The 23641-nt window shown below is 43.7% G+C and overlaps 1 protein-coding gene across 1 annotated transcript in view; it reads left to right on the forward strand.

The window, feature by feature from the left end:
- Window positions 1–23641, forward strand: part of BRWD1 (bromodomain and WD repeat domain containing 1) — a 177644-nt gene that overhangs the window by 106098 nt on the left and 47905 nt on the right. The window contains exons 28-29 of the mRNA XM_060234233.1: window positions 584–695; window positions 18165–18226. Of these exons, the coding sequence (XP_060090216.1) occupies window positions 584–695; window positions 18165–18226 (174 nt within the window). The remainder of the gene's footprint in view (window positions 1–583; window positions 696–18164; window positions 18227–23641) is intronic.

The raw sequence follows: 23641 nt of genomic DNA on the forward strand, positions 1-23641 counted from the left end.
CTGATGATCTTCAAGTGGTCATCTGTGCAGTCACACTACCCGCCCCTCTGCTGTCGGTCCATCTGTGGGCTAACGCAGCGGTCAGAAGGAACTGGCGGGATGTCCGCTCCCGTCCCGATGAGCATGCTCAGTGGGGCTTCTGGGCATGCGCACTAGGACGGAAGCGCGGAAATCCGCAGCTTTGAAGTTTACCGATCGTGATCGGCGCAGGTGCCTTCTCCCATCGGTGTGACTGCACAGATGACCACTAGAAGATCATCAGTTACAGGTAGGAAACCTGGTTTTTTAACTTATCTTCTGCCCACTTGATTTCCAAAGGTACCCAACATCTTAAATAGTTTTTCAGGAAAGTGGGCAAAGCTCACCCGGACACTCAGGAAACTGCAGCAGGAAGAGGCAAGTGACAAAAATATTAACTTGTTTCATTTGGGACAGCACAGGATTCAGCCTGTAATCTGTAGTGCATGTGTTGAATTATGAAACTGCATTGTGTGACAGTCTGCTTTGAAATAGCAGATTTTTTTTTCTATACGATCCGGACAGGGTTTCAGGGAATTATATATACCAGGTTTTTTTCTTACAGATGACCACTTTCGTTCAATTATTGATGATGCTTGGTGGTTTGGAACTGTTTTGAGCCAAGAACCTTATCAGCCACAATATCCAGACAGCCCTTTTCAGTGCTACAGTGTTAAGTATGTGCATGTTTTTAATATTTTTTTAAGCAGTGCTTATGGATGATAATAATAACAATAGTAATAACACATTATAAATAACACGAATAAAGCATTAACTATGAAAGAAGCACAAATAACAATAATCAGTGGTGTTCCAAAACAGGTGTACTAGGACCAGTGAACATTTATGTAATTGCCTTTTATAGAATTCAGATGGTTGGTGAAAATACTCTAAAGTTGACTAATCTTCTTCGTGGTCCCTGTGCAGTCTACACACTTGGGTTTGTGCCCTTTGCTCAAAGCCGACCTCAGAGAACTCCAGTAGTAGCCCAGCGGGCTCCTCTCCTGCTCTGGGGAGCAGGCACACAGTGCACATGCCTAGAACGGGGGAGGAGCTCTACCTTCCACCCAGTTTCTTTTTTGCCACCGCCCTTACCGGAACTTATTGCATTAGCTCCTCCACAGCGTTTCTCCTCAGCATTTTTGGTTGTCATCCTTCTTCATCTTTTCATCGTTCTTCAGTTTTTTCAACTTCTGTCGTCGTTCTTACAAAAAAAAGAGGACCCTCTATGAGTGTAAATTTTCTTTCTTTCAGCCCCCTTCCCCCCCTCCTCACCCTGGTGGACAAAAAGGGGACCACCACCTTTTTAAAAAGGTGTCTAAAGTGTCAGGCGAAGCTCCCATCCACAGACAGACATTCCTACTGCCTCCTGTGCCTGGGAAAGGGACACAAAGTTGAGACCTGTGTCCACTGTAAGGGGTTTGGCAAGCAGATGCAAAAGAATTGAGCTGTGCATCTACAGAGCCATTTACTTGAGTTATTGCTGATGCTCCGATCCTCCGCTTCGAAAACCTCGCCGCCTCCTTCCGAAAAGGAGCAGGGAGATTTGGCTTCGTCGGCTGCTTCCCATAAAAAGCATAAGACAGATAAAAAGACCAAACACCGGTTTATGACACCGAAGGCTCTGACCAAGACGCCAGAAATGGCAGCCTCGTCACAGCAAGCATCTACAACATCCTCCACATCGACCACCACCCCGATCTCGGCTTTGACTTCTAAAGCATTGATTTAGACATCTACAGTACAAGTAGGCTTTGCCTATCAATACTCCCGCCAACCACAGTTCTGTCCACCACAGCTCCTTCGGGGCTTTCAACTTAAACGGCTCCCCTGGATTCCTCCACCGTTATCGTGATTCCAGATAATGACGCCGTCGATACTGAAGCCTTACTTTCTGCCGTGGCAACCGTAAACAAAGCCCTCGATTCAGCTGCATTTGGTCTACAGTATTGACTGGATAACTGACCATCTACAGCAATAGAGAGAATGGCTTGGTTTTGTGAAGTACCGAATTTGTCTCTTTTGAGCCATTTACCTCGGCTCCCTCTTCTGAAATTTGCCCAATTCACTTCCCACAGATCTCCACTCAAGAGATCTTGTTTGCGCTCTAGATGTACCTGCTCACACCATCGAAGTCGATCGAGTTCCAGGCATTGTCAGTCAACTTCTAGAGCATCTCATTGGAGCCAACTCCACTCGCACTCAGCTTCCAGGCGAGGGTGCTCGACTTTGAGGGGGTCCCATAGGAGCTGTCATCGCTCGAGATCAACATCGAGATGTTGTTTGACTTCCAGGCACTGTAGATCGACTTCTAAAGCTTCCTATAGGAACAAGAACCACCGTCGATCTCGATCAACATCTAGATGCCATTCTGTTTGTCATTGGTGCTATTCATGGACTCCTACACCCTCTAGAACACCTTGGCCAAAGCATTTGCTAGATGGTATCACCGTCATTACCCGAATGGCAAACCTTCTCTTAGTGCCAGTTATTCTGCTGCATCTTCTTCGTGGTCTCTGTGCATCACACTGATGGGATTAGGTGCCAACGCCGATCATGATCAGTAAACTTAAAACCTGCGGATTTCCGCGCCTACGTCCCAGTGCGCATGCCCAGAAGCCCCACTGCGCATGCTCACTGAGACGAGAGCGGACATCCCGCCAGTTCTCTTCTGACCGCCACGCTGATAAGTCAATCTTTTCGTCTCTACGGTCAGTGAACTTTTTTATTCTTAGGCTTAAAAAAAAATTATTAGTATATAGTTATAGTTATAGCTAGTTAGTTATAGTTGTTCATGAGTTGGGGATTGCGGGGTTCAAAGAACTATTTCCCGCTCTTTCCACACACACCCTACACCCCCGTCCTTCCTTCCTGCTATTCATATGGAAAGACGGGGATTTTTCAGAAGGTGCTCCAAGTGTGGGAGTAAAATCGCCCCACTGGATGGTCATTCATTGTGCCTGTTGTGCCTTGGGGAGCTCCACAGAACGGATTCTTTTGCGTACTGTGCGAAATTTTCCAGACAAACCAAGAAGAACAGAGCTGCCCGCCTTGCCGCAGCCCTTATGGAACAGGCACTTTCCCCTCCGAAGATGCCTTCATCTAAACGAGTCGATCAACCGACTGCACCCACCGAACCATCGACCTCGAAGTCGGGCTCGGGCTCGGCTGCTATGTCAGATTCCTCTGCGCCTGCAAAAAGGCATAAGGAGGATAAGGGCTCTCACCCGGAGAAGAAGAAGAAGGCTAAGAGATTGGATAAGCCGAAACATAGCATATCCGTCTCTCCAGCTTCTCTGACTTTGCCATCTGACCCGACGGCACCGATCGTTCCACCATTGATGCTCTTTGCTTCACCGGGTCGTTGGCTAAGCCCTCCGATCCTCACTTCGATGTCAACGGAGCTCGTCATATCTTCCAACTCCGATCGCAAGATAGAGCTGGCACAACGCTCTGGTACCGAGAGGAGCCCACCCAACCAGCCCCGAACGGTAACATAGACTCCCCAAGCAGCAGCTTAACTCGGCCAAGTACTCCGGTGACACCTTTTTTTAAAAAAAATAAATAGTTTTATATTTTATTGACTCTAGTAGAATTGGGCATTACAACATATGAATGTTGAAATTACAAATAACCCTTCCCCCCCCCACCAACCCTCCCCATCTTCTCTTAGTCTTTTCCCCTCAGCCAAGGGCACAAAGTCTTGATCTTCCACTGAATATCCTTCCTTGTTTCTCCTGAGATCCACTCTAAATAAGGGTTCCATCTGGTCTCGATTTCCTTGACTTTATCTTCCCACGTGGAATCCTTATTGATTGTTGCCACGATGTCAGACTGTATGTAATCAAACAAATAGCTGTGCCAGATTTCTATTGCCCATTTACTTTTATCTTTCCACCCCAAAGCGATGACCGCCTTCCCCGCTAGTATCATTGCCTTGACAAGGTTTTGAGTGGGTCTACTTAGTGCCGGATTTCCTATTGTGGTTAACAACATCATATTAAAGCCAATGGTTAATGGTACATTGCAGACTTTTCTAATAAATTGAGTAATTTCCCCCCAAAAGGGTTTAACCTCTTCACACTCCCACCACATATGTGCAAACCAACCCTTAAATTGTTTGCAATGCCAGCACTTGGAACTCACTCCTGGGAATATATTGGCTATTTGAGCGGGAGTTTTGTACCATTTTGTGAAAAATTTATATTCCAGTTCTTTAAATTTGATTACTTTAATCCTTTCTAGTCCTTCCAAGATTTTCCCAGCCAACCTCTCTGTTAACTGACCTTCATGACTCCAAATCTTTTGTAAATGTACTATTATTTTATCTTTATTTGAAATCATTTTCCTGTATAGTAACCCCACTAGACCCTTCCTTTGTTTGGCCATTACTTTATATATCTCTTCCATTGGAGCGTCTAACCAGAGCTCTCCCTTTTCACTGATCTTCTTAACTCTCTTATGCAAGCCTGCTATGTTTAACCAGTATTGATTCCCTAAATCTTCTGTAATTTCCTGTAAGGGTTTTAGTTTACCACCCCTAAACATATCGTCCACTCTAAAATAGCCTTTGTTTTTAAGCCTTTCCCACCATTTTATAGCATGCACCTCCTTAACAATAGCTTCTAGGGGGCTCCACCTTGAAACCTTTCCTAGCCACTGTGGGTACCATTTCATCCAGGTTTCTAATGCTACTCTTCTGGGCCCTATAGCTAATTTTAGGTCTTTTGTCGACACTGTGGAAAAAATTCCAAATCTTCCAATACCACTGTTGACCGCATTCTCAAAATTAATCCACTTCTGTACCTTATCCTCACTCAGATCAAGTAACGCTCTTAGTTGGAAGGCCTCATAATATTTACTTAAATCTGGGATTCCCCAGCCTAATTCTGATTTAAGGTTGTATAGAATTCTCTTATGAAACCTACAGTTTTTATTGTTAAAAATCCACATTTTGATTGCTTTATTCCATTGTTCAATTTGATTTTTCCTCAAACCTAAAGGCAACGTTTGGAATAAATACATTAACTTTGGTATCAAGAACATTTTAAGAGATCTTATTCTAGTTGATATCCCTAGTATTTTATGAATCCATTTATTCATATCTCTCTCTATTTTCTTCCATATTTTACCATAGTTCTCCTTTATCATTTTGTCAATATTTTTTTGCAGGACTATCCCTAGATATTTAAGTCTCTTGGCTCCCATTCCTATATTCGTAATCCTATTTATTTCCTGTTTTTCCTCTCTATTAACATTAAGGTATAGAATTTCTGATTTTGCCATATTCACTCCGAGCCCTGAACACTTTTCAAAATCATCTAAAATTGGGGGCACTTCCGGTTACAGCGAGACGAGGCGATCGCGTTTCAAGCCATCAGGGCAGGAACGGATCGAACCGTGCAGGTTGGGGGGTCGTAGGACCCAGCAAACTCCCGTCGGAGGAGCATTGCTAGCAGAAGGGGTCTTGGGGAGAGGCACGAGGGAACTTTTAGGTTCCTAGCTTTTCTACCCTCCCTTTGCCCCAACCGCATTGCGCGCCATTAGGTGAGAGAGTCTCAGCTACCGGAAACAGAGGTGAAGGTGGAGGGCGTTTGGTGAAAGTAAATGAAACTAACCCAAAAACGGAAGACTAAGAGGAGACGAAAAGGAGACGAAAAGGGAAAAAAAAGGACAGTATATACCTGAAGTGAGGCGCTTTTTGCAAATTGGGCTTGCCTCGGTCGCGTATGTGGGTGTGGCTGAGAGAATTACTTTGAGACAACTACTTTGTGGCTGGCAAGAGGAGCAGAGGAACAAAGTCGGAGGAAGGAGGAAAGGAGGTGGGCGGTGGTAGCAGCAGCGGATTTGGCACTGAAGAAACAAACTGATTTTTTCTTTCCCTGTCTCACCTCCTCTCCGTGGCTAGCAAACACCATAATTGGTATTTTTCTTTCTTTTTGAAGTATTCTACTTTTTTCTTGTTAAAGAACACTGGAATGTGATTTAAAACACTGTATCTCTAGCTGAAGGGCGTGGAAAAGAGAGGAGGAGGAAAGTGACAACCCTGTGCTACAAGAGTGGAAAGACCTCGAGTTAGAAAGTAAATTTCTTGAAACTTGCCTAAAACTAAAGACTCACTTAAAACATTGTGTGTAAAGATTGCTACGTGTTGTGGAGATCGGATGGGAGAAAATATATAATGTTATAGAAGATCTGATTTATATTAAGGATTAGGTAGACTATTTCTTTGGACTAAGAGCTGTAGAAAAGTGAATAGTTCATTAAAAGACTGAGTTTGATCAATATAATATAAGTAACTTGGAAGAAGAAATTTAAAGACTAGAAAGACCAGAAAGACAAAAAGGGGGAAAAACGGACAAAGAAGAAGAGGAAGAAAGGGGAAACAGAAGGACTGAAGGAAGAAAGAAGAAAGAGAGGGAAAACAAGGAATTGAATGCTGTTAGCCTATCACTGTATAATTTACAAAAGTGTGTGAATGTGTGTGGGTCTAAGTAAAAGTGTATGGTTAATGAGAAAGGATTAGGATGGAGAATGAATGAAGAAGTGAGTGTATGTAGTCTGCAAGAGGTAGTGAGTGGAGTGTTTGAAAGGGTTAAGTGGTGCAAGAGGAAGGCAAATAATGAATAATTATTGTAATTAGTTGAACATGAAGCATTATTGCTTGGGGAAGAAATTGCTTTAGACTAGTTGGTAAAGGGATACTAAATCTCTGTATTGGTGTCTTCATTCTATATTATTATATGATAATTTGAATTTCTCTTGCTTAACTCAATGATAGAGGGAATCATGTTGTTGCAGGATGCTCTCAAAGTATTTCAGTCATCTTTTGAAGATTCTTTAATGGGGGCATTAAATCAGATGCAGAACAATTTAATGGAACAGATAGGGGGATTAAAATTTAAGCTTGATGGATTAGAAAATGGACTGAAGGACATAAAAACGGATATGACAAAGTTGACGCAAACCAAAAATTCTATTGATACAAAACAAATACTAAAGGAGCAAGGTACAGGCAACTTGGAAATTAAACAGGAAGAATCAGAGACCAGGATTATTAGATCAGACATGTATAAGGTAAAATATACTCCAAGATTTTTAACCATATCAGAAGAAATAAATGAGGATTTATTTTGTTCAGTAGTGGAAACATTGACCCCCATGCTGGAAAAAGAACAAAAAAAACCCGAGAGGGAAATTGAATATATATATAGGTTAAACTCTCTAAAGCTAAAAAAGAATGGTTCACTTAGAGAAATGCATTCAAGAGACATAAGGAAACAGATCAAAGATGTAGTTTGGAGAAGGGAAAGGGAGCAACTTATTAGATCTAGAGGTCAGAAAAATAAAAAAATGAAAGAGATATCATGGATAATTAGGCATTTAACTCCAAAACCAAGAGAGGTTTTAAATAACCAAGAGAGAAATTGGCGTAAACGGAAGAAATACCAAAAATGGAGGACTCATTAGGAAAGAAATACCAAAAATGGAGGATTCATAATTGGATGGTGCTGCTGAATGGAATGCCAAAGCAAATAGTTAGATTAGTGGGGCAGGTCATACAGACGGTTAAAGGTGTCTGGAAGTAAAGTATTATGTAAGGTGTCAAGCGTCATCGATAAAATATCTTTAACTGAGTTTTCCTTGAGTGCAAGTGAAAAGGATAAATGGGTTTAATTTGTAATGTAATAGTGAAGGTGAATGCAGTAAATGGTGAATAGAGATAATGGAATTTGAATGTATATATAATTAGTGAAAACACTGCCTTCGACTTCTGTTTTAATAATTTTTTCTTTTGTATGGTAACAGGCTTGTACACAATATATTAATTTAATAAACTATATATATATTAAAAAATCATCTAAAATTATCTTAATCTCTTTAACTCCGTCTTTTGGATTAGACATAATTACTATAATATCATCCGCAAATAAATTAATTTTCATTTCTTCATTACCTGACTTATACCCCTCTATTCTCCCCGCATTCCTAATTCGCTCTGCTAATTGCTCTATAGCTATTATAAATATGAGAGGGGATAGTGGACAGCCTTGTCTTACCCCCCCCTTGAATTGGAAACGCTTGTGAGTGGACAGTGTTGACTCTAACTTTGGCCTTACCTCGGTTGTATATTTCCTGTATAGCTTGTAAGAACCCTTCCTCTAAACCTATCCTCTTTAATAATTGCCACAAGAATTCATGTGAGAGAGTATCAAAGGCTTTATAAACATCCAACTTTAACAGAGCTATTTTTTCTTTTGGGCATGGTGCAGTACATTTAAGATATTTCTAATAGGATGGGCAATAGATCTACCCTCAATAAAACCGTATTGGTCCCCTTTTATGATTGACGGGATAACTCTCTTAAGTCTATTTGCTAAAACCTTAGCAAAGATCTTATAATCTTGATTAAGTAAACTAATGGGCCTATACGAACTTACTTCTTCCGGATCTTTCTGGGGCTTTAATATCAAAATTATTTCTGTTTCCTTCCATGAATCTGGGGCTTTCTTTCCTTCCAAAACTTCGTTAAAAACTACCTGCAATTCAGGTGCTATAATTTCTACCATATCTTTATAAAAATCAGAAGTAAAGCCATCCAGCCCTGGTGATTTACCCTTTTTGAGCGCTTTTATTACTTCCTTTATCTCTTGGAGTGTAATCTCAGCCCCCAGTGAGGCTTTTGCTTCCTCCTCTATGATTAACTTAGGTGCGTCCCACACCTCCGTTATATTCTTTTTCATATATAATTGTTTGTAGAAGTCTTCAAATGCCTTAGTGATTTCCTTAGAGTTTTGAGTTGTATTATTATTAATTTTAATACTTCTAATTGATTGTTTTGCCCTTTTAACTTTCAAATAATTAGCTAACCTTTTTGCAGTATTGATGCTATTCCTCTGGAAGTCGTTCCTAACCATTATTTCCTTTTTCCACATTGTTGCCATATCTAGGGCCTCCAACTGTTTTTGAATCTCTTTAATTCTAATCTGTAAACTAGGATTACACTTTCCCATTATTTCTTTTTGTAAATCCTCCAATTCATTAAGTTTTGTTTGCCTTTTTTTATACCATTCTCTTTTTATGTCTTTTTCCTTCCTAACCAAATGGCCCCTTATTACCGCTTTAGCAGCGTCCCATAATATATTAGTTGGCACAGTTCCTCTATTTTCCTTAAAATATAATTTTAACTGTGTCATTAAGTATTCCCTATCCTCTTCTTTTGCCATTACCAGGTTGTTATACCTCCAAGGTCTATTTGTCGGGAGAAGATTTAGTTCTAATTCAATACCTAGAGGGGCATGGTCAGAAATCAAAATTGGATGGGTCTTGATCTCTTTAACCACCATGTTATTATTTTTTTCCAAAATTATATAATCTAAGCAGGATGCTGTTTTATATCTACAAGAGATATGTGTCGGGCTGGGTCTCGTGTTGGTAAACTCATGAGTGTCCTTCAAGCCCCAATCTCTTAGGTTAATACTATTGTTCTTGGTTATGTCCATATTTAAATCGCCCACTACAATTAGTTCGCCCTCTGAAAACTGTTGTATCTTCTTAAAAACCAAGTTTAAGAATTTCCTTTGTCTTTTATTTGGTGCATAAACATTTACTATAGTGATTTTTATGGCTTCCAGCTTAAACTTAACTAACAGGTATCTACCTTCCTTATCTACTAATTTTTCCATGTTCTCCACCTTAATATCCTTACGAATCAATGTAGCCACGCCTCTAGCTTTGGAAGACCCTCTTGCTTCTGCTAAAACCTGCCACCTCAAATCTTTTATCAATGGTTTTCTATCATTTATTTTTTTTGTGAGTTTCCTGTAGGCACAACAGATCTATTCTTTGTTCTTTAGCCATTTTAATTACTCTGAATCTCTTAAGATTTGATGTTAGACCATTCACATTCAGTGAAAGGACTCTTAAAGATCTATCCATTCTCTTTGTTTGTAACAAACTTGGGCCCTAATGGCTGAGGGTATTTTACTATACTTCTAACTGAAAACCCACCCCCCATTCCCTTCCCCTGTGGGACAGACAACTTTCTGGATGAGACCATCATCCTGTCTCCCACCTTCCAGGGGGTACGCACCCCGCCCTCCCCTTCTAGCTTCTAGCTAAATTTAGCTCAAAATGTTTTATACTTCCCTTTAGTAGTCCGTTCTTGGCCTTTTCTCTTGTCTACTTGAGCCTCCTTCTCCTGGGTCCACATCAAGCTCCACTGTTTCTTCTACTTCTTCCTCTCTCGGGTCTCTCAGGTCATCTGTGGCAATGCCCAGGCGAGTGAGGAGACCTCTTGCTTCCTTAGGGTTGCGGGCCACCAGCCTTTTTTCATCTTTAAAAATGATTATTGAGGAGGGGTACCCCCAAGAGAATTTAATCTTATTGTCATATAGTTTTTGCCCAAAGGGTCTCATTAGCCTTCTCTTTCTAATGGTTTCCTGGCAGAAGTCTTCTCTCACCCAAACTTTCCTTCCTCTAAAAGAGGTCTTTCCTTTTTTTCAAAGTCTTGAAAACTATCTGCTGAGTCTTTTCCGTTGAAAATTTAATTATGACTTCCCTTGGGGCACCCCCATCTTGTCTCCTTTGCAGTCTATGAGCTCTCTCAATATCCTGAGATTGCAGAGTAACTCCTTGCTCACCCATCCAGTCTATAAGAGCTCCTTCTAGGAGTTTATTATTTATTTCCTCTGAAATTCCACCCAGGATCAAATTCGCTCTTCTATTACGGTCAGAGAGCTCTGTTAATTGTGAGTTCAGCTGAAGTATTTTCTGTTTCTTAGATAAGGCAAGTTCATTAGCCGAAATTGCGATGTTCCGTGTGTCCTTTAGCTCTGCCGTCAACTCTGAAAATGCATCTCTGAGTGATTTAATTTCAGATCTTATCTGGTCCTGGGACGACATCATTAAAGCCTGGAAAGCTGTAATTTGTTCAGATAATTCTTTAATCGTCTTCGACATGTTGATTTTTTTTCAGGAGTTACGCGCGGCCACTGAGTAATTAACCTGGGCGTTGCCTCGTTAATTTGATAGTAAAAGTTGTTATCTTACCCTCTGGGACCCCAGAAAGGAATTCTTATGTTCTTCAGACCTTCGTAAGTAAGCTCGTTCTTCAAATAGTCTTGCCAAAAAGCTATTTACATTCTTTGGAGCTGTTTAAAATTCCAATCCGAAGGGGAGGACGAGCAAACAGCCGGCTTGGTTAACGCATGCGTACAGACCCCACTCCGGTGACACCTGTGCCAAGACTCTGACAATGGCCATCACTCTGAGATGCCATTCCTGGTTGCACTCTACGGCCTTACAACTGGACATGCAGGCTTACATCGAAGATTTGCCATTTGATGGCAATTGTCTCTTCAGCTCAAATACTGATTTCTATGTTGCAGTAGATGGATAAGGAGGAGCTGCCCTGAGCCTGCCTGGGTGGGGTAGGGCGGGATATAAATCAAATAAAATGAAAAATGAAATGAATGAAATGATAAGAGTATCCGAACCTTCAGAAATCTAGGGGTTTCCACGCCACGTTCCCAAAATAAATAACCATGGCCAAAGCCGTGGAATAAGAGACTTTACTGGAAATCTCCCACAGATCAATCTTGGCATTCGAAATCTACACCACTGTTCACCAAAACGCCTTATACTGCCAAACCTAAATACTCTCCCTTGTCTTCTCACCAGAGGGGCCCTAAACAGCCCAAACAGGGACTTTGATTGCCTTTTGCTTGTCCTCCCTTCCCAACCGTCCTTTGTTCCATACCTGCCTTTCTCCCTTTTTTCAGGCATGGTCCAAAATAACCTCAGACCAGTGGGTCCTCTCCATAATCCGGCTGGGTTATGTGATCGAATTCCATCAGAATCCTCCCACCCCGACCTTCGTCTCCACCAACCCTTCAAACACCTTAAGAGAAGAGGTTCAGTCACTCCTTCTCAAACAAGCCATAGAACAAGTTCCATTAAACCAAAGAGGACTCGGCTTTTATTCACGCTACTTCACGGTCCCAAAATGAGACGGAGGTCTTCGGCCTATCATGGACCTTCGAGCCTTGAATTTGTTCATCGCATACCACAAATTCAGAATGACCTCTCTACCCACATCCTCCCTCTTCTCAATCGGGAAGATTGGATGGCCATGCTGGACTTACAGGACACGTACTTCATATCTCTATTCACCCCTCTCACAGGAAGTACCTAAGATTCACCATAGGAGCAGCCCACTTCCAGTACCGGTCTTTGCCTTTCGGTCTTTCTACGGCCCCCAGGGTTTTCACCAAGACTATGGTGGTTATCGCAGCCCATCTGAGATTGCAGGGTGTGACCCTGTTCCCATACATAGACGATTAGCTCCTTATGGCAGAATCCAAGACCAGTCTTTTGCAGCACATCACCATCACTCTCTCCCTTCTTCGGGAGTTAGGATTACAGATCAGCCAAAAGAAGTCGCACCTACAATCCTCCCAGAGGGTGCAGTTTATAGGGGCTATAATAGACACTCTTGCCTGCAAGGCCTTCCTGCCACCAAATTGAGCAGACGACATAGTCAACCTGGTTCAGACCTTTCGCCGCAGTCCCAGGGTCACAGCTCGCCAGGTACAACGTCTTCTGGGCCTCATGGCTGCCACCACTTCTGTTCTGGTCTTTGCCAGACTTCATATGAGGATCCTGCAGCTATGGTTCCTCAAACACTTCAAATGCAATCTCGATTCGCCATCTTGGCTGATGAGCATCCCTCCAGAAGTCCTATCCTCCCTCACCTAGTGGCAACAGCGGCATCATCTGATGGAGGGGGCACCTTTCCACAGACCATCCCCATCGGTCACAATAACATCCGACGCGTCCCTGTGAGGTTGGAAAGCACATATGAACGGCCTCTGCGTGGGGGACAGGTGGCCTAGTCATCATGCGCATCACCATATAAATTTTCTAGAACTGTTGGTGATCTTCCATGCTATCCAGTCTTTCCAGGCACTTCTCAGGGGCAAAAGGTAGCCATTATGACAGACAACATGACGGCTATGTCCTACATAAACAGACAGGGGGGCATGGTCTCCCACAGACTCTGTATACTCGCTCTGAACATATGGGAGATGTGCACAACAATGGGTGTGTCGTTGGTGGCAACACATCTTCCGGGGGACTTGAATGTGTGTGCAGATTTCCTCAGTCGAGGGGGAGCTTCGCTCCACGAGTGGGAGCTCAACTGGGAATTCCTTCAACCCGTCTTCCTTAATTGGGGAGCTTTGGAGATGCAAACTCTTCTGCTGCAGGGGAGGGGCAGATCCCCTATCCTTGGGGGACGGCCTTCTTGTGCCGTGGCATCAACATCATGTGTACCTGTTTCCCCCTATTCCCCTGATCACCCAGGTAGTGCAAAAGATATTGAGGGAAAGACCTGTGGGTATCCTCGTAACACCCTGGTGGCCCAGACAGCACTGGTTTTCCCAGGTTCTTCACCTAGCCAAGGGAACGTTCCATCACTTCTCTCAGGTCTCAAATCTTCTCTCTCATCAAGGTCTTGTGGTACACCACAATGTTCCGCATCTGAAACTAACAGTGTGACGTCTGCAGTGAATCAGTTGTCAGACAGAGCTCAATTCACCATATTGAACAGCAGGAAACCATCTACACACAGATCTTATGCCTACAAATGGTGAAGTTTGTTCAGTTTTCTTCGAATCTTTCCTTATCATCAGCGGGCTTAACGGCAATTATTGATTTTCTTCTTTCCCTTTTGGATAAGGGATTAGCAGTCTCATCGCTATGTGTTTACTTGGCTCCCATCTCTGCTAATCATTCCCAGATCGATGGTCATTCTGTTTTCACGCATTCTGATACTAAGAGGTTCTTCAAGGGTCTCTCTAGACTGTATCCTGCTATGAGACAACCTACTCCGGCTTGGGACCTATCTTTGGTTCTTCATGCTCTCTTGGGGAAAACCTTTGAGCTGATGGCCACGTGCTCCCTCCAATTGTTGGCTTGGAAAACGGCCTTTTTGGTGGCGATTATGTCTGCAAGGAGAGTGGGTGAGCTAGCAGCACTCAGATGCGATGCCCCCTACTTGTGTTTCACCACCCTCCTAAGTCATCAGATAATTGGAAAAGGAAGCCATTCTCTTCTGCATCACGACCTACCTATTCCAACAAACCAAAACCAAATCAGTCCAAGCATCCATCACCAACTAATAAGCAGTCAGTTTGACGGCCCTGTTCATCCGGAACTTCCGCTAAACTCCACCCCACCCCACCCAGGAACCAGACTTTCTCCCTTTCAACATCTTTGGGAGCCCATAACAGCAGATGTCTGGGTCCTCACAATCATCATAGTGGGTACGCCATCGAATTTTCCGAGTTGCCCGTATTCCCTCATTTCGTTCCAACTCCTCTCTCTCCAGTCTTCTACGATGAAGTATCTTCCTTTTTGTCCAAAGGGGCAATAGAACCTGTGCCTTCTTCAGAGCTCAAAACAGGCTTCTATTCACGGTACTTTGTCGTTCCCAAGAAAGATGGAGGAAAATGCCCCATCGTGGATCTGAGAGATCTCAACCGCTTTATACGCCCCCAGAAGTTCCGGATGATCACTCTTCAAGTGCCTATAACTGCTACCAAAGAGCTGCAAGATGCGTATTTTCACGTCACCATTCGGCCGCACGACCGCCGCTACATCAGGTTCACGATAGGCCAGCTTCGCTACCTATACAAGACCCTACCTCTTGGCCTTGCTACGGCTCCTTGAGTATTCACAAAATGCATGGCCGTGGTAGTGGCAGCACTACGTCAGCAAGGAGTCCAAGTTTTTCCGTACATCGACGACTAGCTGATAGTGTCAGCATCAGCCAATCAGGTGCAGACAGACATAACTTCGACTTTGAAGTTCCTCAAGAACCTAGGCCTTTCTGTGCTGAAATTTTTCCTCTTGCACCTGAAAGGTCCACACATCCAAGTAGCCTCGGACAATGTCACTACTGTTTACTATATAAACAAACTAGGGGGCACATGGTCGCCATCCCTTTGCAAACAAGCTCTTCTTCTGTGGAACTGGTGCATTCACAACAATATCTTTCTCTCTGCAGTACATTTGCCAGGAATAATGAACACCCATGCACTCAGCAGATCAAATCCCAGCAACCTGGAATGGATGATCAATGATCGCTTCCTTCGTCCTATCTTTCAAACATGGGGCCCTCCACAAGTCGACGTATTTGCATCTCGCACCAATGTGAAATGCAACATTTTTTTCAGCTGGGGTCCCCCAACGGACCACTCATTAGGGGACGCTTTTCTCCATCGCTGGATGGGAAATCTATTTTACATGTTCCCACCGATATTGCTAATATCCAGGACCATACAAAAAATATGAATGGACCACACGGACTGCATACTGATAACCCCGTGGTGGCCCTGTCAGGCCTGGTGTTCCCCTCTCCTGCTGCTCTCTTGAGGGAATTTTCAACGTCTGCCTCTAGCTCCCGACATTAAAACTTTAGAATTCCCTCCAGAAGTCAGAGAGGTATTCCGGAATGCACAGAAGCCTTCGACACACAAATCCTACCAACTGAAGTGGAAGCGTTTCTCAGTCTATGCAGGAAAGCATGCCATAGATCCATATACAGCATCCTTACAGATGCTCTTCTCTTATTTGCTTTCCCTCTGTAGTGCTGGCCTTAGTTTTTCTTCCCTAAAAGTCCATCTATCTTCCATATCAGCTTTCCATGTCCTGGTGGGCAATTCGTCAGTATTCTCACATCTGCTGTCGAAGGCATTCCTAAAAGGATACTCACATATGAAACCTTCCGTCAAACCTCTTATCTCCCTGTGGAGTCTCTCTCTCGTTCTCACATAGCTCATGGGAAAACCCTTTGAGCCATTGGCCGCGACTTCCCTGCAACTCCTTTCTTGGAAGACAGCCTTCTTAGTGGCCATAATGTCTGCTAAAAGGTGAGCGACATATCAGCTTTCACATCTGATCCACCATATACTGTTTACCACAGAGATAAGGTGGTGTTGCGCCAGACCCAACTTTCCTACCCAAAGTTGTGTCGCCTTTTCACTTATCGCAATCCATTGTATAACCAACTTTCTGTCCGGATCCTACAGACAACATTTAGAAAGCCTTGCACACACTAGACGTGCTTAGGGCACTTGCCTTTTACCTGCATAGGACAGCTGCCTTCAGGAAAGACCAAGGACTATTTGTGGTCTATGGTGTTCCTCAACTGGGTACCAAGGTGTCACCTCAACGCCTTTCTGAGTGTCTTCCACTATAAGGCTGTGCTATGAGATTGCAAAGGAGCCATTACCTGAAGTGATCCGCAGCCATTCCACCAGAGTGATTTTGATATCCTCTGCCTTTCACCATGGGATTCCTCTGGAAGACATCTGTGCAGCAGCCACTTGGTCTTCCCCTGCTACCTTCGTGACACATTACTCCCTTGATGTGCGTTCTAGGCGGGATGCGTCCTTTGGAAGATCCATATTGTCATCTATTTTCCAGTGACTGCATTGGCACTGGATCTCAGGTGAGCCTGTAACAAGATATGCTTATATGTTACTTACCTATGTTTAGTTCTAGGTTGCTCAGATCCTTGTACCAGCACCCACCATCCAGGTATTATAACTTGCTAATCACCCAAGTGTGTAGACTGCACAGGGACCACGGAGAAGATAAACAGGTTGCTTACCTGTAACTGATGATCTTCGAGTGGTCACCTGTGCAGTCACACACAACCTGCCCAGCCTTCCCCACTGCTGGCACTTCCTTCTACTCACCTGTGGTTGGACTTGCTAGCGGCGACTGGAAGAAACTGAGCGGGAGGTGGAGCTCCTCCCCCGTTCTTGGCATGTGCACTGTTTGCCTGCTCCCCGGAGCAGGAGAGGAGCCCGGCAAAAACATGCTGCGCTGCTATTGGAGTTCTCCGAGGTCGGCTTCAAGTAAAGGGCACGAACCCAAGTGTGTGACTGCATAGGCGACCACTCGAAGAGCATCAGTTACAGGTAAGCAACCTGTTTTTTCATAGTCAAACAGAATGAAGCTATACTTCAAAGGCCTTACTAAGTTTGGTTGTTTAATGATGAAACGAGATGCAAGGAAGAAGAGAAACTTGTCTTTTTCAGTCTTTGCTTTCCCTTATGCTTTTGGATGTTTTATATTGAGCAGATATACAGATGTATTAAAACAGTGTTTTGGAGGCTTGGGATTTAAAAAACAAAATATTACCAGATAGAAGTTTCCACAGGTGACTCGTTGACTTTAGTAAGACTTAAACAACTTTGAATACAGGATTGCTGTTTTGGTTATCCTTTGTTCAAAAGGTTAAAGGTTCATGAAGTCTGGTTTAAAGGTGAGAGAAGTGAAAACTGTGGTAGCCTTAGTTTTGGATCCTGCATTTGCCTTGGTGAATTCTAAAACTTTTCTTGTAAAAAAATGAGAAAATATATCAAGTTCCACAGATACACTGGATTGGATGCCATGGATCCATTCCACTGATGTTTTCCTTCAGCATAAGAAATCTTTCCCTGATGTGAGAGTAAAGGAACTCACGTTGTATGACAAGAACTATTATTTATAATGGTGGATCGTTACTTGGAGAAGAATAGTTACTTGTTGAGGACTCTGAATATTATGTGGCAAATGAAGAGATGAAAAGAGATTGTAAAATGCTGAACTGGCAGAAGGTTTACTAGCTGTAGCCAAAATACTGTCATTTAAAGAGAACGTGCAGATTTTGAGGATGGTAAATCATGTGCTGATATCAAACTGCATGTTTACTTGGAAGATAATGTAAAAACCTTTATTGTTTATTTGTTTTGATTTTTGTTAAATATGAAGTATTTATGGATGGTAATAATAGCAATAGTAATAATACTTTATAAAAAACATGAATAAAATAGTTATTAACTATGAAAGAAGCACAAATAACAATAATCAGTGGTGTTCCGAAGCAGGCATACTTGAATCAGCGAACAGTGAGAAATAATACCTTTTCATTCTGTTTTGATTTAACTTTGCTTTGCCTCTTCTTTTCTATAACTCCGATAGCATCAGTTAAGCTCCAAAATACTTTAAGATATCTCTTAAATCTGAGCAGTATTAGGGATGATATTTTATGTTTTATATCTTCATTGTTGTTTTCTTTTTTGCTTTAATAGGTGGGACAATGGTGAAACAGAAAGACTTAGTCCATGGGATATGGAACCAATTCCTGAGAATGGTATTCATAAATCATTAACAGTTTTACTTGAGACAGACTTTCACATAGGTGATATAATTAAGGTAGCTTTATACAGTGTGGAGAAGGAACAGCAGCACATCTTTTTGCACTTTTTAGATAATGTGACTTCTCTTAAGTGAGGTTTGAGTTTTATGTATCACTTCAGCAGTTTCTTCAGAAATTTTTTTTTAAAGGTTGCAGTGAGGTTTTGCCAGTTACTGATCCCAGTCAACTCAGCACATATAGAAATGGTCAGTAGTTTATTCAGGATCAATACAGAGCAACGGACCTTCGTGCCACAAAGTCATTGCCGAGAATAAAGTAACTCACAAACAGAACCAATAATATACCAAACAAAAAAGAGCACAAATGAAAGCCAGTCACTGTCAGTTAAGTTCCCAGGGTTAGATGCACAGCATAGAGAGTCTTTGCCGGATGCTCTCAGTCATCTGGCCAAAGTCAGATGCTGCCATGGCTATGAGATAACAGTTCCCCTGCCATTGTCTTTTTCCTGCGCATCTTGAGAAAGTTACAGCAAGCAAATGCCAAAGCATTCACAATTAGATACATATCTGAGCAAAGTGTAAAATGACTACATCAAGGGTGTCAAACATGCGGCCCAAGGGCTGAATCAGGCCCCAGAAGGCTCCTATCGGGCCCCTGAGCAACTGGCTGTCATCTGCTTCCTTCCCCCTCCCTCTTGATTCCTTCTGCATCGCAGTTCGCTTTGCCAGGCTTGCTCAGTAGCACAGGAGCTACAGAGCAAAGCCTCCATTGGCTAAGGCTCCTCCCTTGGGGAGGAAGGAAGGGAGGGGAAGCTTGCTTTGCCAGGCTCTCTCAGTCACATAGCAGAGCTCCTGAGCCAAGCCTCTCTTCCTTCTGTTGGCTGAGGCTCCCCCCCCCTCCTGGTCCCCTGAGGAAGGAAGGAAAGAGCCAGAGCTTCCTTTGCCCAATTCCCTGGATTAAATGGGAGAGATACAAAGAAAGCAGCTTTGTGCTAATGTTCTAAGCATGTTTTATTTATTTATTTATTATTTATTTTATTCGATTTATATCCTGCCCTACCCCACCGAGGCGGGCTCAGGGTGGCTCACAACACAAAAACTAACAAAATCAATTTAAATACATTAATAATTATAATTATACAATAAAATACATAAAATACTTATAAAATACATAAAAACACGTAAAACTGACTTCAGTATGTACTATGCTACCTTCCTTAAGTCAATTCTTCAATATTCCAGTATTGAATAATCTGATGTTCGAGATTTGGATGTTCAGGCATTCCAATAACAATTAATTATATGCCAACCGGAAGAGGGCTGTTTTGCCCTCTCCGGGAGCTGATTCCACCAACAGGGAGCTGCAATCTCTGATCACTTTCAGACGGGCCTCCTTTGGCCCAGGGATTGTAAGAAGGTTTTGAGACCCTGATTTCAGCACTCTCTGGGGAACATGTGGGGAGAGACGGTCCCTAAGGTAGGCAGGTCCCAGGCCATAAAGGGCTTTAAAGGTCATAACCAGCACCTTGTACCGAACTCGGTATGTTATCGGCAGCCAGTGCAGTCCCCGCAGCCCCGGCTGAATGTGCTCCCGTCTAGGGAGCCCTAACAACAGCCGGGCAGCGGCATTCTGCACTAGCTGCAACTTCCGGGTTCGGCACAGGGGCAGCCCCATGTAGAGGGCATTGCAGTAGTCCAGCCTCGAGGTGACCGTTGCATGGATCACCGTTGCCAGGTCATCGTCCTCCAGGAAAGGAGCCAACTGCCTTGCCCGCCTAAGATGAAAAAATGCGGACTTGGCAGTGGCTGCTATCTGGGCCTCCATAGTTAAAGTAGGCTCCAATAGCACCACCAGGCTCCTAACCCTGTGCGCCGCTGACAGAGGCACACCATCGAGGGCCGGTAAGGGAATCTCCCTCCCCGGACCACGGCGACCCAGGCAAAGGACCTCTGTCTTCGACTGATTTAGCTTCAGCCCACTCAGCCTGAGCCATCTAGATACGGCCTGCAATGCGAGGTCCAGGTTTTCTGGGACACAGGCAGGCCGGCCGTCCATAAGTAGATAGAGCTGGGTGTCATCAGCATACTGGTGGCAACCCAGCCCTTATCTCTGGGCAAGAGGGCGCATGTAGATGTTAAACAACATCGGGGAGAGAACTGCTCCCTGAGGGACCCCACAATCCAGCGGGTACCTCCGGGACAGTTCACCCCCAATCGCCACTCTTTGTCCCCGACCCTTGAGGAAAGAGGTAAGCCATTGTAGAGCCAACCCCTGAATCCCCACGTCAGCAAGACTGCAAGTCAGCATCCGATGGTCAACCATATCGAACGCTGCCGATAGGTCTAACAACATCAGTACCGCCGAGCCGCCTCGGTCCAGATGCCGCTGGAGATCATCCACTAGGGCAACCAGCACTGTCTCCGTCCCATGACCCGGGCGAAAGCCCGACTGATGGGAGTCAAGGACGGAAGCATCCTCCAGGAAGCTCTGTAGTTGCAACGCCACTGCCCTCTCAGTGAGTTTACCCAAAAAGGGTAATTTCGAGACTGGCCAATAGTGTGCCAATTCGGCCGGGTCCAATATTGGTTTTTTAAAGAGGGGACGGACCACTGCCTCCTTAAGAGGTGTTTGGAATTGCCCTTCCATTAGGGATCTATTTATGATATCCCGTATAGGATACCTAAGCTCCCTCTGGCAAGATTTAATAAGCCAGGAGGGGCACGGGTCCGAATTGCAAGTTGTAGGGCGTGCAGATAGGAGGATCCTGTCAACTTCCTTTAGGCTGAGAGCGCCGAAACCATCCAGAATACAGTCTGAAGACAGGCAAGGATTCGGGTTCGCATACTGTCTCCAATATGGCGGGGGTGTCGCGGCGGAGCGACGCGATTTTATCTGCAAAAAAATTCGCAAAAGCCTCACAGCCGATTTCCAATTGACTAGCGTTTGGGCTGCCCTGTGGCAGCGTTATCAAAGTCCGAATTGTGTTAAACAATTGTGCCGGGCGCAAAGTTGCAGACGCAATCCTAGCCGCAAAGTATGTTTTCTTTGCGGCTTTGACTGCCATCTCATAGGACTTCATACATTCTCTGTAAGATGCTCTAGTCACTTCGTCTCAAGTGCACCTCCATTGCCTCTCTAGTCGTCTGAGTCCACGCTTTAATTGCCGCAACTCCTGGTTATACCAGGGTGCTAGCTTTAGGCGAGGGCGCAGAGGGCGCCTAGGTGCAATCTCGTCGATGGCCCTGGAGAGCCTATCATTCCAGGCTTCCACCAGGTCATCGAGGGAATTGCCAGAGGGCCAGGGATCCCGTAGAGCCATCTGGAACCGTTCAGGGTCCATCTGGCTCCGCGGGCGAGCTAAAATGCGCTCGCCGCCTAAACGGGTTTGGAGTGGAATATCCACACGAGCCTTAAGGGCATAGTGGTCCGACCATGGCACTGTCTGAGCAGTAATATCGTCCACTAAAATTCCCGCCGCGAAGATCAAGTCTAGCATGTGCCCCGCCTGGTGGGTGGGTGTTGTAACAACCTGGGAGAGTCCTAGTGTCGCCATGGATGACACTAGGTCCATCGCCTGACTAGAGGACATATCAGCATGGACATTGAAGTCACCCAGGATCAAGAGCCTTGGGTACTCCAATGCCCAGCCTGCTACAGCCTCCATCAGGGATGGTAAGGCATCGGCCGGTGCGTTAGGCGGTCGGTACACCAGCCAAACCGCCAACCCCTCCCCAACGCCCCACGCCAAACCGGCACATTCAATGCCCCTGATCTCCGGAGGCGGGAGAGCCCGAAAGGAGTAAACCTCTCGTATGAGTATAGCCACCCCTCCCCCCGCCCGCTAGTCCGAGACTGGTGAAAGACCGAGAATCCTGGGGGAACCAACTGGGAGAGAGCTACAGTCTACAAGAGCTACGAGTTTTTAAAAAAATATTTAATTGTGTTTTATAAAGTATGTATTTTCAGTACCTGCATTACGTTTTATGACACACATGGCTGCGGCCCGACGGGTTTGTTTATGTCCAATTTAGCCCTCATAACAAATGAGTTTGACACCCCTGGACTACTTAGTTCAGATTATACTGGTATACAATGCAAGATGATGCTGAGAAATGAAAATGACTGAATGAGTGGTACCCCAGATACAAGAACCATCTGACATTCTGACCCAATTGTCAGGGAACCTGACAGTTGCTTTGCATTCTCCCAAACCCACTTTTTGCACAGATCGATATGTGATGGACACTGTTGTGGTAGCTGGTAGGGGGGAAAGTGAAAGGAGGACAATCTTGAGTAGAAAAAATGGACTCAAAGTTAAGCATTTTCTCTTTTCTCCTCCATCTGGCTTCACACATTTTCTTTTGTTCAAAAAATAGCCTTCCAACGTCACTTGGGCTTTGTTCATTTGTATGCTTGAAAATAGTCCATGGAAAGATATACAAAACTGCGTGTCTCATTTAGTTTAGGCATATGAAAAAACACATTGTGAAAAAACTGGGGAAGATGCCATTAAAAAACTGCAAGATTGATTAATGAGGCAGATTTATATTCAAGAATTTATAAGTTTTTTGAGTCAGCTCGCTTTATCAGAAACATGGTGTGTACCTCTATAGGAAATAAATTTATTCTTCAAAAGTTGCAAGCAACTGAAAGGTGGGAGTAGGGAGATAACCAACCAAAGAAAATTCAGTCCATTCGAAGTGGGTAACACTACCAACAGTAGGCATCTACCTACAGTTGGCGGTAGGCTAAACAAAATCAGATCTAATCCAAGAAAGGTGCAGTGTGACACATACCAAGCAGAACTAATTAACCTTTGTAAAGCCGTAGTCATGTTCACCAATGGTAAGTGAGAAAACTGTCCCAATCAGACTAGGATTGGACATGCGATCCTTAAATACTCATTCTCACCTTGTAATTAATTATAGTTAAGAAAGTTTTGCTTCAGTGGCTACTCTTATTTTACAGAGGATACTTTATTTCTGCACTTATCTATGTGCCTTAAATTTTTAAAAAGGATTTGCCATTTTTAAAATGATAGGGTAATTGCTATACCTATTTCTGATTGCCTTATTTTGTTGTTGTTGTTATAAGTAGTTGGGCAACTTTCATTGTATCTGCTGGTTCTATGCAATGCTTTAAAAATAAGGGCACACTGCAAATATCTGTACTATGGATTTAACACCCTTGCAAGTCAGCATTTAGGGAATTCATCTAGAACAGTAGTTCTAGTATATCCTGTGGTTTGTGGATAGCCAAATTTGCAGTTATTTTCTACCAAATGAGCCATATGAATATTATGTTCCACCCACCAAACACACACATAGAATAATATAGACTATAACTATTAACAGTAAATATTTAACAGTAACATTTAAAATGATCTCTACTTCTGAAAATTAGTAAATT

This window comes from Heteronotia binoei, chromosome 3, assembly GCF_032191835.1.
Source record: "Heteronotia binoei isolate CCM8104 ecotype False Entrance Well chromosome 3, APGP_CSIRO_Hbin_v1, whole genome shotgun sequence".
Classification (NCBI taxonomy): domain Eukaryota; kingdom Metazoa; phylum Chordata; class Lepidosauria; order Squamata; family Gekkonidae; genus Heteronotia; species Heteronotia binoei.